The sequence below is a fragment of the Physeter macrocephalus genome, chromosome 16 (genome assembly GCF_002837175.3).
Source record: "Physeter macrocephalus isolate SW-GA chromosome 16, ASM283717v5, whole genome shotgun sequence".
NCBI lineage: Eukaryota > Metazoa > Chordata > Mammalia > Artiodactyla > Physeteridae > Physeter > Physeter macrocephalus.
Window position 1 is genome coordinate 49,484,842 of NC_041229.1, and position 14,113 is coordinate 49,498,954.

The following is a 14,113-nucleotide window of genomic DNA, read 5'->3' on the forward strand; positions in this document are numbered from 1 at the left end:
AGCCAGCTGATGGCATCTGGGGGAAAAGACAATGATTTTAAGATTAATCTTTACAGCCTCACCCAGCCCTGAAACCTGTAGTACCATTCGTTGTGGTCTGTCAAGCCTGCTTTTGGGCAGGTTCAGATTTGCCTCTGCTTCCCTCAGTTGGGGGGGCCTGTCAGTCGGCGCTGCAGTGTAAACCAACCTGACAGATGCTAGGACACCCCGGGAGAGAGGGAGGGCAGCCTGGAATGGGCCCCATCCCTGGAGACCCTGATGATGAGTTGTCTGAAATGATCAACACGCAGACCTCTAGACATGTGAAGTCGGCTCATGCCATGTCCCTCGGGGAACTGGGAGCACTAGAGACTCGGGAGAGACTGAGAGGGACAGGGAGTTGTTGCCCCCAGAAATGATGCTTCTTCCCTGATTATAATCAAAATGCCACTGCTGTGCAGAGGCCCAGGCTGTGAGGATCTCTGGTCGGTGCCCAATTAGTTCCACCTTCAGTCATGACAGTGACTGCCAGTTCCTTGGGTCCAGTAGAAATTGACATTTTCCCAACAACCCTGTAACATAAAAGGAAGCACTTGTGTGCTGAGAAGAGTGTCTTTAAAGAGCACAAACCTGCCTTATTAGGTTACTAATGATTACAAGGTATAACCCATGGGATACCACAGTCCATGGCATATAGTGTATTTACCCTTCTGTAAAATGGGAACAATGCCTGCATTTTAAGGGCTATCTTTTGAATCACAGATAATAAATACCCAGAACAGTGCCTGACATGTATGTTGTAGGCCTACCACATGCTCAGCAGTCACTCAATAAACAGTGGCATCGTGGTCAATGACCTCTTACAAGGATTGACAGAGGCTAACGTGTTCCCATCCACTAAGACTGATTTGGTGGTGGCTTTAGCCACCGCTCTCACCGAAGGCAATTCATTATTGAGGTTAGTGGGGAAATAAGTGGCCTTGATAGAGCTCAGTAAGTTTGGACACGATGACTCATCCACAGGGGTATGGGTGGCTCCTCAAAGAGATGTGAGGAGTAATCGGTACAGAGCTGTGTGTATCCCTCTACCTGGGATGGATATGTTCTGACTTGAGAGGCACAAGTCACACATATGACACATATGTTCATCATTTCCTAAGAAAGACAGGAAGGCCTATGCTGGGTGTCACTCAGGCCTTCCTTACCTGCTATTTCCAACTGCCCAGGCCTTATAGGAAAGAAAACAAACTGTTGAATTCCAGGGATTGCCCTGTGACAAGCATAGGTGATAGACTGAATAACAGAAAATCACTTTTATTGGGCATCTGTTATGGGGTAGATTCTGGGGAGAGGAGAAATATGAACCTTCCCCACCCCCCATGCTCATGCAAACTAGAATTTGCAAATGTTAAAAAACACAATACAGGATGAGATAAGAGTATATGAGAGAGGCACTTAACTCCCAGTGAAGGAGTTTTGGGATTGATGAGGGAGATGACACAGAATGACCTTCACAACACAAACAATCCTATGAGGCACATAAATATCAGCCACATGGAAAGTTACCTCATTTCCCCAAAGTGTCTTAAAGAACAAAGGCATAGAACATGACAGCTGAAACACACCTTGATAGCTGGTGTGACACTGGACATGTTGCTTAATTTATCCAAGTTTGTGTTTCCTCATCTGCAACACAAGGCTAAAATATGCACTGCAGGGCAGTGTGAGAACTGAATGTGGGCTCAGTAAAGTACATGTGGCTCTCTCCTGAAGTCTAGTCCACGGTGTCATCATCAATGTGATCATCCAATCATGAAATCTTTGGGGATGAGATCTAAGTACAACATTTCTTATCGGGAGTTCCGATCTGGGTTCTTACAGTCAGGAGCACGGGCTTCTTGATTCAGACACATCTGTCTGTTTGAATTCTGGTTCTGCCACTTACTAGCTTTTTGCATTTCGGTTCTTTGACTCTCATTTCCTTTATGAGATCAAAAATGCTTACGTGGCAGGATCGTAATCTAACAAAGTGGAATTCATTCTGTGCTGGTCTTGGGTACTTTACAGGCACCATCCCGTTGTTGTATCTCCATAACACTCTTGTGAGTTAATGCCATTGTTACCTGCGCTTCACTGATGAGGGAGTAGTCATCTATGGTTAAGAGGTCAGCTAAGAGGTTAAGTCACAGGCCCCCAAATTCACAACTAGGGATGACAGAGTTGGGAATTAAACCCAGAACTTTTCTCTCTCCAAAGCTTGGCATATAACCCGTATGCTGGCTTGCCTACCCAGTAAATTGAGGGAGACAATGAATATAAAGTCTAGCATATTGTGGGACACTTAAAAAGCACAATTTCGGTCTGCTACCTAGGTCTCCACAGCCAGGTTGCACAGCCATGAGGATAAGCAGCTGCTTCACCCCCCTTTCCTTTCCTAGACTTCCCCGGTTGGCAAAGGGCCGCCACATGTTGAAATGCAGGAAGGGCAGGAGGGATGGGAGAGTCGTTGCATTATTCATATCTAATTCTACTTGTCTCATGGACTTGTTAAAGCACCCTGGGTGGAAAGTGTGAGTCTTAATGGCATTTTATAAAAGTTACTGTGATAAATTAGTGCATAAAGCAAATTTAAAACAGCTTATCACTTTGTAAAATAGGTGATGGGACACTGTAGCGTTTTTCCCGGATGTGACGATCCGTTAATATCCAAAGGAGCGAAAAACTGCTGAAATGTGTCAGCTGCTTGTTTTCAGGGACCTGACAAGTCTGAATCAGTATAATCCTAGAGGGGCAGATTGTCCAAGATAAATAGAACTCATGGAAAGAGCATGTTGCTGATCCCAAGGGTGGGAAATCTCCCCTCAAGAATACTTGGGACTAGAATGAAGCCCAGTAGAATTAATGTCTGACCTGGTGGGGACCTTCGGGATTGGTCTCTATTCCCCTCCCCTTACACACAGGGTCACTGAGGCTTGAAAGAAGTGGGGCTTTCAAAGGTCATCTGAAATATTTCCACAGACCTTTCTGAGGGTCTGCTTTGTGCCCAGCACTGTACTGGGTCCTGAGGATAGTAAGGTGTTTTAGATGTCTTTGTACACAGTCCATAAGACAGCTACTAAGTGGCACAGTTGGGACCCAGATCCCCTGATTCAAATCCCAGTACATTTTTCAGAATAATAATTATCATAGTAATAATAGCTAGCATTTATTGTGCACTCGCTACTGCCAGGCTGGTGTTACAATACTTTACATATCTTATTTCATTTAATCCTCACTGCAGCTCTTTGAGGTGGCTGGTGTTATTACTATGCCAGTTTTACAGTTAAGAAAGCTTGAGGGACTTCCCTGGGGGCGCAGTGGTTAAGAATCCGCCTGCTAATGCAGGGGACACGGGTTCAATCCCTGGCCCGGGAAGATCCCACATGCCGCGGAGAACGTAAGCCCGTGCACCACAACTACTGGGCCTGCACTCTGGAGCCCGCGAGCCACAACTACTGAGCCCGCATGCCACAACTACTGAAGCCCACGCACCTAGAGCCTGTGCTCCGCAACAAGAGAAGCCTCTGCGATGAGAAGCCCACGCACCGCAACGAAGAGTAGCCCCCGCTGGCCGCAGCCAGAGAAAGCCCACGTGCAGCAACAAAGACTCAGTGCAGCCAAAAATAAATAATAAATTTATTTTTTATTTTTTTGCGGTACGCGGGCCTCTCACTGTTGTGGCCTCTACCGTTGCAGAGCACAGGCTCCGGACGCACAGGCTCAGTGGCCATGGCTCATGGGCCTAGCTGCTCCGCGGCATGTGGGATCTTCCCGGACCGGGGCACAAACCCGTGTCCCCTGCATCGGCAGGCGGACTCTCAACCACTGTGCCACCAGGGAAGCCCCAATAAATTTATTTTTTAAAAAAATAAAAGAAAAGAAAGCTTGAAACCCAGAGAGGTTAAGTAACTTGTTCAAGTTCACACAGTTAAAAAGTTGCAAACCCAGGCAGTCGGACCCTATAGCCTGCCTTCTTGGCCACCATCTGCCAGCTTTCCTGATGGCTTTTCTACCTCCACTCCCCATGCTTTACATCCAGAAGGAGCCTGGAGCCAAACTAGAGGTTTGGGGACCTTAGGATAGGAATACTGGGACAAGAACTGAGCAGTAAGGGAACTGCAGGGATCTGGGGGAGAAGAGGTGGTCAGCTCTGAAGCGAAGATTAAAAGTTCCTGCTACTGCTAAGTCGTGAACACAGCCAGAGGGCGACAGGCTGGGAAATTGAGCCTGATAGTGAAATGGCCACGAATGTGGGTTTTGGAGTCAGGCAAACCTTATTCTAGATTCAGTCTCTACCATGTGTGTACTTGTGACCTAGGGCAGGTTCCTTAACTTCCTGAACCTCCTCCGCCATCTATAAAACAGGGGTACTAATTTTTACCTTTCAGGTTGTTACGATGTCAAATAAGACAATGAATACAAAGTGCCAGGCCCCCTAATATGGGCATAAGTAGTGGTTGTCATCATGATTATCATCCTTGCCACCCTGTCACCACCTTCACCATCTCCCAGATTGAGGCGGGGGGTGGGGGGGAACAAAGTGAAGAGCACTGAACTAGGACTTAGGGTTGGGAGACACACACTCCAGCCCCAGGTTGCTGCCTCTAAGCCATGTGTCCTGGGGTTAGTTAGGGGTCCTTGCTAGGTATGCCCCTCATCTGTAAAAAGGGGATAGGAAGTACTATATCCATTGTGCCTTCTCTGTAGGAATGTATTGAGTCACAAATGAGGAAGTGTATGTGAATACGCCTTCCAATCTATAGAGTGAGTGTTGGGGGTCCCAAAGACAGCTCTCAAGGTCGATGATGTACTAGGAGGGCTCATCGGACTCAGCATAGTCATCCTCATGACTGTGATTTATTATAGGAAATGGATCCAAAGCAAACTCATTGAAGGGAAAGGTGCATGGGACAAAGTCCAGAGGAAACTAGGTGAAGCTTCCAGGAGTCCCCTCCCAGTGGAGTCACACAGGATATGCCTGATTCCTCCAGCAACAAATCGTGACAACAGGTGTAAAACCCTGTCTACCAGGGAAGCTCCTTACAGACTCAGTGTCCAGGGATTTTATTGCAGGCTGGTCACGTAGGTACCCTCACTGCCTGGCACCTGCTGCAATTCCAGACTCCCAAGGGAAAAGCAAGTATTCAGCTTAAATGGTATTGTTTATATAAACAGCTTAGGCACAGTAAGCCATTCTTAATAGGAAATGGTAAGAACCCTCCCAAAAACTAAGTTCCCAGATGTCAGCCAAGGGCTGTCCTTGTAAGCAGGCCTTTTTAAGGATGTAATCTCAGGATTGCTGTGTTAACTCTTTTTTGCACAGAATAGAATCCATAGAAAGGATTTTTATAAGTATACACTCAAAAGGGGAAAAGGAGGTAATAATAATAATAATAACAGTTCATACTTAAAGATCGTCACTATGTGTAGGCACTTTTGTGTATGCGTTACATGTGTTACCTTAGGTAGCATTTCATCCATACAGCAATTCCATGATAGGGGTACTGTTATCATCACTATGTTATATATGAGGGAACTGAGGCCTGAGAGGGGCTAGAGCGCTTGCCTGGGTTATCAGCTACGTGACTAGTAAGAAGAGAAGTAGTAGGACCAGGACATGGCCCTAACTGTGTGGCCCCTGTGTCGTTTCTTAGCCGCTATTATACCGTACTATGCTACACAGCACCTACCATGGGCCGGGTGCTTCCGATATGTTATGTCATTAATGCTCACCGCAGCTCCACGTGAATATAGTTATTGGACTAATTTTACATTTAAAAACCCGTGGTTCAGGAATGTTAATTTGTGTCACATCAGCCAGCCAGAGAAGTGACAGAGTCAGGAGTGGGTCTCTGCCTTCTCTCAGTCCCCTTTTCCTGGCTGGGGTTTTGTGAAGTCTTTGGTAGAGAAGATGCAGATGGTCAGGGTGGAAATGAGTCATTCTAGGAGCTGAGACCTCGCCCCCACCCAGCCCGTATTCCATCACCTGGGGACAGAATTAATGGAAGAAGGGGCTGTGTTGCAAGTAATTCAACTTTCCCTGCAGTATTTGAGAGCTGTAGATGCTGCCTTCAGCTCTTTTGGGTTGCCATGACAGCAGATGTGACATTTCTTTCATGAGGAAAAAAAAGAAAGAAAGAAAGAAAAAGAATCACACTTGGTCCTCAGTGATTTTAGACAGACGTGTTCACCAGATCTAGCTAGTTTTGCTTGCATAGTGGCTACACTCTAAGGAAATTCTTAGAATGGAATCAAAGGGGAATAAACAGGGACGTGGCAAAATCTGCTTCTCTGGGGAAATCTCATGTTGTATGTGTGTGGTGATGATTTGTGGGAGATACAGGAGGAGGCGGACAATGTAAAACCTGAGACAGATTGTCAGCTGCTTGGACAACAGCTCGTCACTGAGGTCTCAATCATCACTGTAATTCTGCTTCCCACTCCCTCACCCCATCAATCATACATATTACAGCGTGTTGGGCTAGGCAAAGGCTCAGCAAAGGCTCTTTAGTGGGGAAAACATGATACATAAAGCAAGAATTACAATTCAGAGTGATACATGCAATGATGAGATAGAGCTTGGTATACTATGGAAGCAATTTATCTTGTTCATATCATTTTTTGTTCTTTGCCCACACCGCGCGGCATGTGGGATCTTAGTTCCCCGACCAGGGATCAAACCCTGCCCGCCTGCATTGGAAGCATGGAGTCTTAACCACTGGACTGACAGGGAAGTCCCATGTTCATATTTTGATCTATGTGTCTATATACACACACATAAACATAGGTGTATTTTCATTATTGCTTTGTGAGCATTTAGTAATGTCATTAAATTAACCTCTGCAACCATCCAATTTTAGCGATAGTCCAATAAATACTCCAGTGAGTGGAAGGGTCCCAGTCCCCGTGGGAGGACATGGAAGTTGTTACCATTTTTCTCTTATAAAGGAAAGAGTTCTACAGACTGATACATCTAAGAGGATTTGTTCATAACACAAAATGCTGCATTCAGAAAGATGCCATGGTTCTCTTCATTCTTTCTTTCTAGTGATTTGTAAAATTTGATTGTAGTGAGAGAGTACTAACCTGCCTCGCAACCTCCTGGGAGAAGTAAGAACTAATCGTGATTTGTGACCAAAGCAGTGGGAATGTTGACTGCAATTCCAGGGGTTAGTCCTGGGAGTTGGTATCCAATGGGCAATGGGTTCTCAGGGCAGGAATGAACCATCAAAACGGTGAATCCTAGATCTGTGCTGCCAGAGATTCCTAGCAATGTTCTCTCTCTTGTCGTTTCCTCCAGAGCCATGTTTGACTACGACAAGAGCAAGGACAGTGGGCTGCCAAGTCAAGGACTTAGTTTTAAATATGGAGACATTCTCCATGTTATCAACGCCTCTGATGATGAGTGGTGGCAAGCCAGGAGAGTCACGCTGGAGGGCGACAGTGAGGAGATGGGGGTCATCCCCAGCAAGCGGAGGTAAGAATGCCTTTTTTGTTTCAGAGCATTTGCTGCTCAGCTCTCCAGGGAGTGGAGGTGAGGGAAGATGAAGATGTGGCAAACTGTTCACAAAATATCTATTTGAGTAGGATAGTCAGTCTGCGGGGAAATTGTCAGTGATGACAGGTGACACAAATTAAATATTCTCACGCTTCTCATGTTAGGGTTTTACCAAAACTGCTAACTGTGATAAAGCATAAAGGAAGAAAGAGGATCTGCTTATTCTGCCTTCCTAAAACTTAGCAGCTTTCATGTGTTCAAGATTATGCTTATCAGCTTGTATACTGACAAACTCAGAGGGGTTACTTCAGAGGTTCATAATTTACTGGATAAGTTTATAGAAGGGCCAGGTGAAAGCCAAGTAAAGTCGACTATTTACAAAGCTGATGTCCTGGCTGTGTATTACTTCCAGATATTGATGGGAAAAGACTAAAAACCTCCATTCCAAAATCAGATACTTGGTGATAAACAACAAGGTCCTACTGCATAGCACAGAGAACTTTATTCAGTATCCTATGATAAACCATAATAGAAAAGAATATAAAAAAAGAATGTATATATGTATAACTGAATCACTTTGCTGTACAGCAGAAATTAACACAACATTGTAAATCAAGTATGCTTGAATTTAAAAAAATAAAATGACAGTTCCATTGGGGAAATAAACAAAATCAGATACTCGGGATACGAGCTGTCAAACATCTGGTGAGGTCTAAAGAGTGGGTTTACAGCTGTTTTTTATAGCATTAGTTACTCTTGTCCCCCACCCCACCTAGCACTCCCTACTTTCACTCAGATAATTAGTTCTGTATATAATTCCCAAGTAAAGACTATTTTGTTCTTTCTCTTCTAAGCATTTCTTCGACTCTGCTTTTGAAAGGCGGGAATAGGCTTCAGAACAGCCACATCCTTCATCTGTCCCAGCGGTTTCTTACCATTACCACTAGAAAGGAACTTTCCTTCCCATGAGTGTCCTTCTGACACTAAGATGTTGTCTGAGAAACAAATTATCTGCGCCCTAGAAAAGAGATATGGTATGAAGTCAAAGTCAGGAATAATGCTTATTCAAAGCAGTCACTAACTTTTCTCGAGCTACAAAGGGCTCCCCTCCTCGTATGCAAACACCCCAAATACCTATGTAAAAAATCCTCATGAAGCTGAGTATTCAAGTGCTGCTGCATGCACAGTGACCCAGTGACTGAGCTAGCACCAGTCATAGTGGAAAGATGGAAATTAGCCAGAAAGAACTCTGTGGGGCATTTGCACCCCAGAGAAGACCGGTCCCCCATTTTTCTCTGCCTGGGGCCACATAGCCTAGGGTGAATGTAGGGAGAGGGCAGCAGGCTGACTGTTCTGCAGCTGCTCCCTCCCACCCTCTAAGCCTATGCCTGTGAATCTCCCAGTAGCAGACAGTTCTTTAAACCTCTGGGCTCCTGCATAATTGCCTGCCATTGCTTTGAGAGGGTGTTCTGAGTTTGTAGTTTGCAGTGTTTTCTGAATCCAAAGCAGTAACTCTCAGGACTAGTATATATTCTGTGTTTCTCCATTTCCATTTATTAAAAAAAAAATGTCAAGGCAACATGCATTTTGGTTTGCTTTGATGTGATTGATTCATCAGAGCTGTCTGAGGAGCTGTTCTGTAGAAGAAGGTGCCTTCTTATTGAATATGGCCCCAAGGGTAGAAATGGGGTGGAGAAGGAAAGCTGTGTGGGAATAGATTTCAACTCATTTTTTAAAAAATCCTTTTAGTAGTTGGAGCTGGCTAGAGATGATATGGATTACCTGGGAAGACAGTGACCTAGAACAATGGTTTTCACACCAAAGGTACATTATGAAGACTTAGATATGCCCCCCCCACCCCCCCACACACAGTGATTCTGATTCAGTCCATCTGGAGTGGGTCCTGGAGATCTGTATTTGTGTGTAAGTTCCTCCAGGTGATTCTGATAATAGAAGATTCAGTGGCAGGAAGTATTATAAAAGGGAATCAAACTTTGGGTGGGACAGTTTGAACTATATGATTTACAGCCACTTTCCAACCCTGAGGTTCTGTGATTCTAATCAGTCTTGTCAATAGTCCTTCATTTGTGCAATTGCACATCATTTCCCCCGTAAGGAACATTCTCAGTGCTAGTCCTCCTGGGGTAATTTTCTGCCTGCTGGTGGTCATTCTTGAATTGGCTCTCTCTCCTATTTTGGATGAAGGCCATCGTAACAGCCATGCTATGGCTGGCCTGGAGAAGAAGTTTGTCTAGTGACTCTAATGTTGATATTTGTATTCTCTCTCATGAAGGGTACAGTAGCCCACCCGCCATCTCGTGTGTGTGTGTGTGTGTGTGTGTGTGTGTGTGTGTGTGTGTGTATGGCTGTAAATGAATCTCTGTCAAATTTTCTCCTCAGGATTTTAACTCCTTCCAAAAATGTTACTATTATTGTTTTATGTGTTTATAAAAGTAACACATTTCATTGAAAAAAAGGAACATTTAGAAACGTATAAAGATGAAATAAAAATCACTTATAATCATACCCCACAAAGTGTTCTTATGCGCTTATTTTAATGCAGTTTAAAATCTGTCATGAGGGCTTCCCTGGTGGCGCAGTGGTTAAGAATACACCTGCCAGCCAGAGAATACGCCTAGAGCCCGCAGGCCACAGCTACTGAGCCCGCGTGCCACAGCTACTGAAGCCCATGTGCCTAGAGCCTGTGTTCCGCAACACTAGAAGCCACTGCAATGAGAAGCCCGCGCACCACAATGAAGAGTAGCCCCCACTCGCCGCAACTAGAGAAAAGCCTGCACACGGCAACGGAGACCCAAGGCAGCCAAAAATTAGTTAATTAATTAAAAAAAAAAAAAAAAAAAAGAATCTGCCTGCCAGTGTAGGGGACACGGGTTCAATCCCTTGTCCGGGAAGATCCCACATGCTGCAGAGCAACTAAGCCTGTGCACCACAACTACTGAGCCTGCGCTCTAGAGCCCACGAGCCGACGTGCCACAAATACTGAAGCCCACGCACCTAAAGCCTGTGCTCCACAACGAGAAGCCACAGCAGTGTGAAGCCTGCGCACCACAACAAAGAGCAGCCCCTGCTCTCCACAACTGGAGAAAGTCTGAGTGCAGCAACGAAGACCCAATGCAGCCAAAAATAAATAAATTTTTTAAAAGAAAAAATTCCTTTTAAAAAAATTACAAAAAATAAAATATAATATATCGTGAGCCTTCCCTAGGGCTGCTCTTTAATGTTTAACTTCTAAAGGAGGCACTCTTATTTTATACTGCATTCAGCATCTTATAACTAGCTCAGAATAAATGGTTACTGGTATCAATATGACTTATTATTAGATTAGGGTTATCCTTAATTCCTCTCTACCCCCTTTTATGAGTATAGTTCAGCTCGTAGAGCTGGTCTGGAAAAATCTCATAATGGATAACATCCCTTATGACTTCACCCTTTACAAAAATGTTTCTCTATTGATGATTCTATTTAATCATCCCTATGAAATTGTAAGATGAAGAGTATGAAAATCATTGCCTTTCCCCTCCCTCTTTTTAGAAATTGGTAAATAAATTTTATTTAAATAAATGCTCCTAGAGCATGCTAGACACTGTTCTAAGCCCTTTACAATTAACTTATTTAAACCTCATTACAACCCTATGGGGAAGGTAATATAATTAGCCTCATTTTACAAACCAGGAGTTTGAAGCAGAGAGAGATTAATTTACTTACCTAAACTGCCCAGCTAATAAATGGCATAACTGGGATTTTATTCCAGGCTATAACGCTCTTAACTCACATGCAATCCTGCCTCCCAACATTATAAAAATAAGAATTGACAAAATTCAATTCATCAAGCACCGCTTGAGCAGCTTCTGTGTGCCAGGTGCTATCATCCAGTCACTGCCTGGAGCCCAATATTTGTAGGACCAACATGTAACTATGGCACAGCTACACTGTGATGAGGGCTATATTGTAAATAAAGGTGCTGTCTTAGTTCTAGGCCGCACACGTAGAGCCCATGCTCTGCAACAAGAGAAGCCACCACAATGAGAAGTCTGCGCACCACAGCTAAGAGTAGCGCCGCTCGCCGCAACTAGAGAAAGCCCACGCACAGCAACAAAGACCCAACACAGCCAAAAATAAATTAATTAAATAAATTTTTTTTAAAAAAAGAATCTTTTAAAAAATTCACCATAATTTTTTAAGTCTGTGTTAATATTCTAATTTCACCAACATGAAACCTGAGATCCTAAGAGGTTGAGTGACCTGCCGTAAGTCATAGAGCTAATAAGTGGCAGATGCAGAATTCCAACCCAGACTTGTGTGACTTCAAAACCTGGGCTTTTAGCGCAAAATCTCTCTTTTCTGAGATTACATAGTTTCTGAGGGGCCAAACTAGGATTTGTTCCACTGTCTCTTAATCCAAGTCTCTATTCACTACCCCACAGTGACTGTCACCTGGGTTCTCAGATGACAGCTTGCAGCTAGCATTGCATAAGGGTTTACTCACTTAGCTTCTCTGCAAGCCTGTGGCCGGTAACCTATATAGCATTTCAATTCTCCTTGCAACAGCGCCTTATGGAGCACAGGCAAAGGGATACCCAGCACCAAATGATGTTCCCACCATCCATTGCTCCAAGCCTGCCCTCCTTGTGTGTTTGGCGGGAACCTGAAAACGCCAGATGGGAGATGGGTGAGAAGGCAGAGGAAGACAGTTGGGCTCATTAAAGCATGACCATGTGGTATTCTCTGGAGACGCTAGGTGTCAGAATTGATTGCTCAAGTTTTGCCATCCAGTTTATGTTTTCAGTATTTTGGTCAGTGACCAAACCAGGGCGGAGAGGATTATTTCTGCTTAAATAATCTAATTAATTGCTTTCCTGTTGAGTGTGAGAGAAGTATGTCAGTCCTTTCATCGCAATTCAGTCTTTCTACACAGGTGACCCACCATTCCCTTAAGTAAAGATCTATGGGTCTTAACATCATGTATTTCTGCTAAAGGAGTCTCACTTAGTAAAATAACTAGATAAGGTGATGCTAAACTTTTACATAGATTCCTACCAAGTACAATAAAAAAGTCGTAAAATGGTCAACAACTTTTTAATCAGAAACACTGGTTGTTTGGGCAAGTCACTTCAACTCTCTGAGCCTTGGTTTTCACACCCAGGTCAAGAACCAGTAGCCTCCTTGATGATTCATTCATTCATTTACCAACAAAGATTAAGCACCTACTATATGCCCGGCTCCATCTTAAGCCCTGGATCACTGTACAGATTATAGATAATACAGGTAAAGTTTATCATAGCTTCTAATACTTCTGTGCTTACTCAAATGATACATGTTTTCCTTTCTTCAGAGTTTGAGCTTTTGATGCTCAAAACAGCATAGCATTATGTAGGGCCCTGTTTCTCCACCCTAACTGATCTTGGCAATAAACTATCCACATGTATCCCAAGAAGCACTAGGAGAAGAGGACAGGGTCGAGACAGGTGAAGAAAAAAGATAAGCCACATCCCCTGCTACCCATGAGAAGGGTTTGCAGAGATCCCCAAGAGGCAATCAACATGAGCCTTTGAGGTAGAAAAACACAACTATTGTTGGGGATGCAGTGAATGTAAAGACTGCTGAGGAGAGAGATCAGTCCAATGTTTCTGATGTAACATTGCAAATAGACATCTAGCTAACCTGAATTTCAGTGTTAAAAGCAAATTTATTCTGAGTTTTGAGGCGAGCCTGTCATAACAGGTATTATCTCAGTGACTCTTTGCTTGAGTTTGGCTATGGCTTATTTAATTCAGGACATTAGGAATTTGGGATGCAAGGAAGGGGGATGGTTGTCATTTGTGAGAAACTCAGCCCAGACGTCTAAGGAACTATATTGGTCTTAAAATTGTGGGTGACCATCTAAAATCTTATGTTTGTTGAAACCCATTGGCTATGGGAGGCATGGAAGGTCCTTAAGTATTGTTTCCCAAACAGAGTGGATGTGGCCAGACACTGAAGTTAGCTGTTAAAAGATATGTGCTCAGGCCCTATTTCTACCACTTTCTACCAATTTGGCAAGCTTCAAGTCTTAGCTTTCCCAGCCATAAAATGGGGTTGAGAATACCACACTTGCTTATTGTCGGGGCCAAGTGAGATGATGTAAATGTGAAGGAATTTTTCATTAATAATTATATGTTAAAACTTCAGCTACCACTTATATCATCATCATCATTATCATTCATGAAACTTTCAACCCAAGTAGAAATCACAACTTTCTGACTTCCTTCTTTTTATTTATACATCTTTATTGGAGTATGATTGCTTTACAATGTTGTGTTAGTTTCTGCTGTACAACAAAGTGAATCAGCTATACATATACATATATCCCCATATGCCCTCCCTCTTGCGTCCCCCTCCCACCTTCCTGATCCCACCCCTCTAAGTCATCACAAAGCACTGAGCTGATCTCCCTGTGCTATGCAGCAGCTTCCCACTAGCTATCTATTTTACATTTGGTAGTGTATGTATGTCAGTGCTACTCTCTCACTACATCCCAGCCTCGCCTTCCCCCGCTGTGTCCTCAAGTCCATTCTCAACATCTGCATCTTTATTCCT

General features: G+C 43.9%; 1 protein-coding gene across 11 annotated transcripts in view; it reads left to right on the forward strand.

Annotated features, from left to right (window-relative positions):
• DLG2 (discs large MAGUK scaffold protein 2) overlaps nt 1-14,113 on the forward strand; it is a 2,147,153-nt gene that overhangs the window by 2,068,776 nt on the left and 64,264 nt on the right. For all 11 annotated transcript variants that reach the window (XM_028501170.2, XM_055091363.1, XM_024131657.3 and 8 more), the window contains one exon: nt 7,319-7,495. In XM_028501170.2, the coding sequence (XP_028356971.1) occupies nt 7,319-7,495 (177 nt within the window). The remainder of the gene's footprint in view (nt 1-7,318; nt 7,496-14,113) is intronic.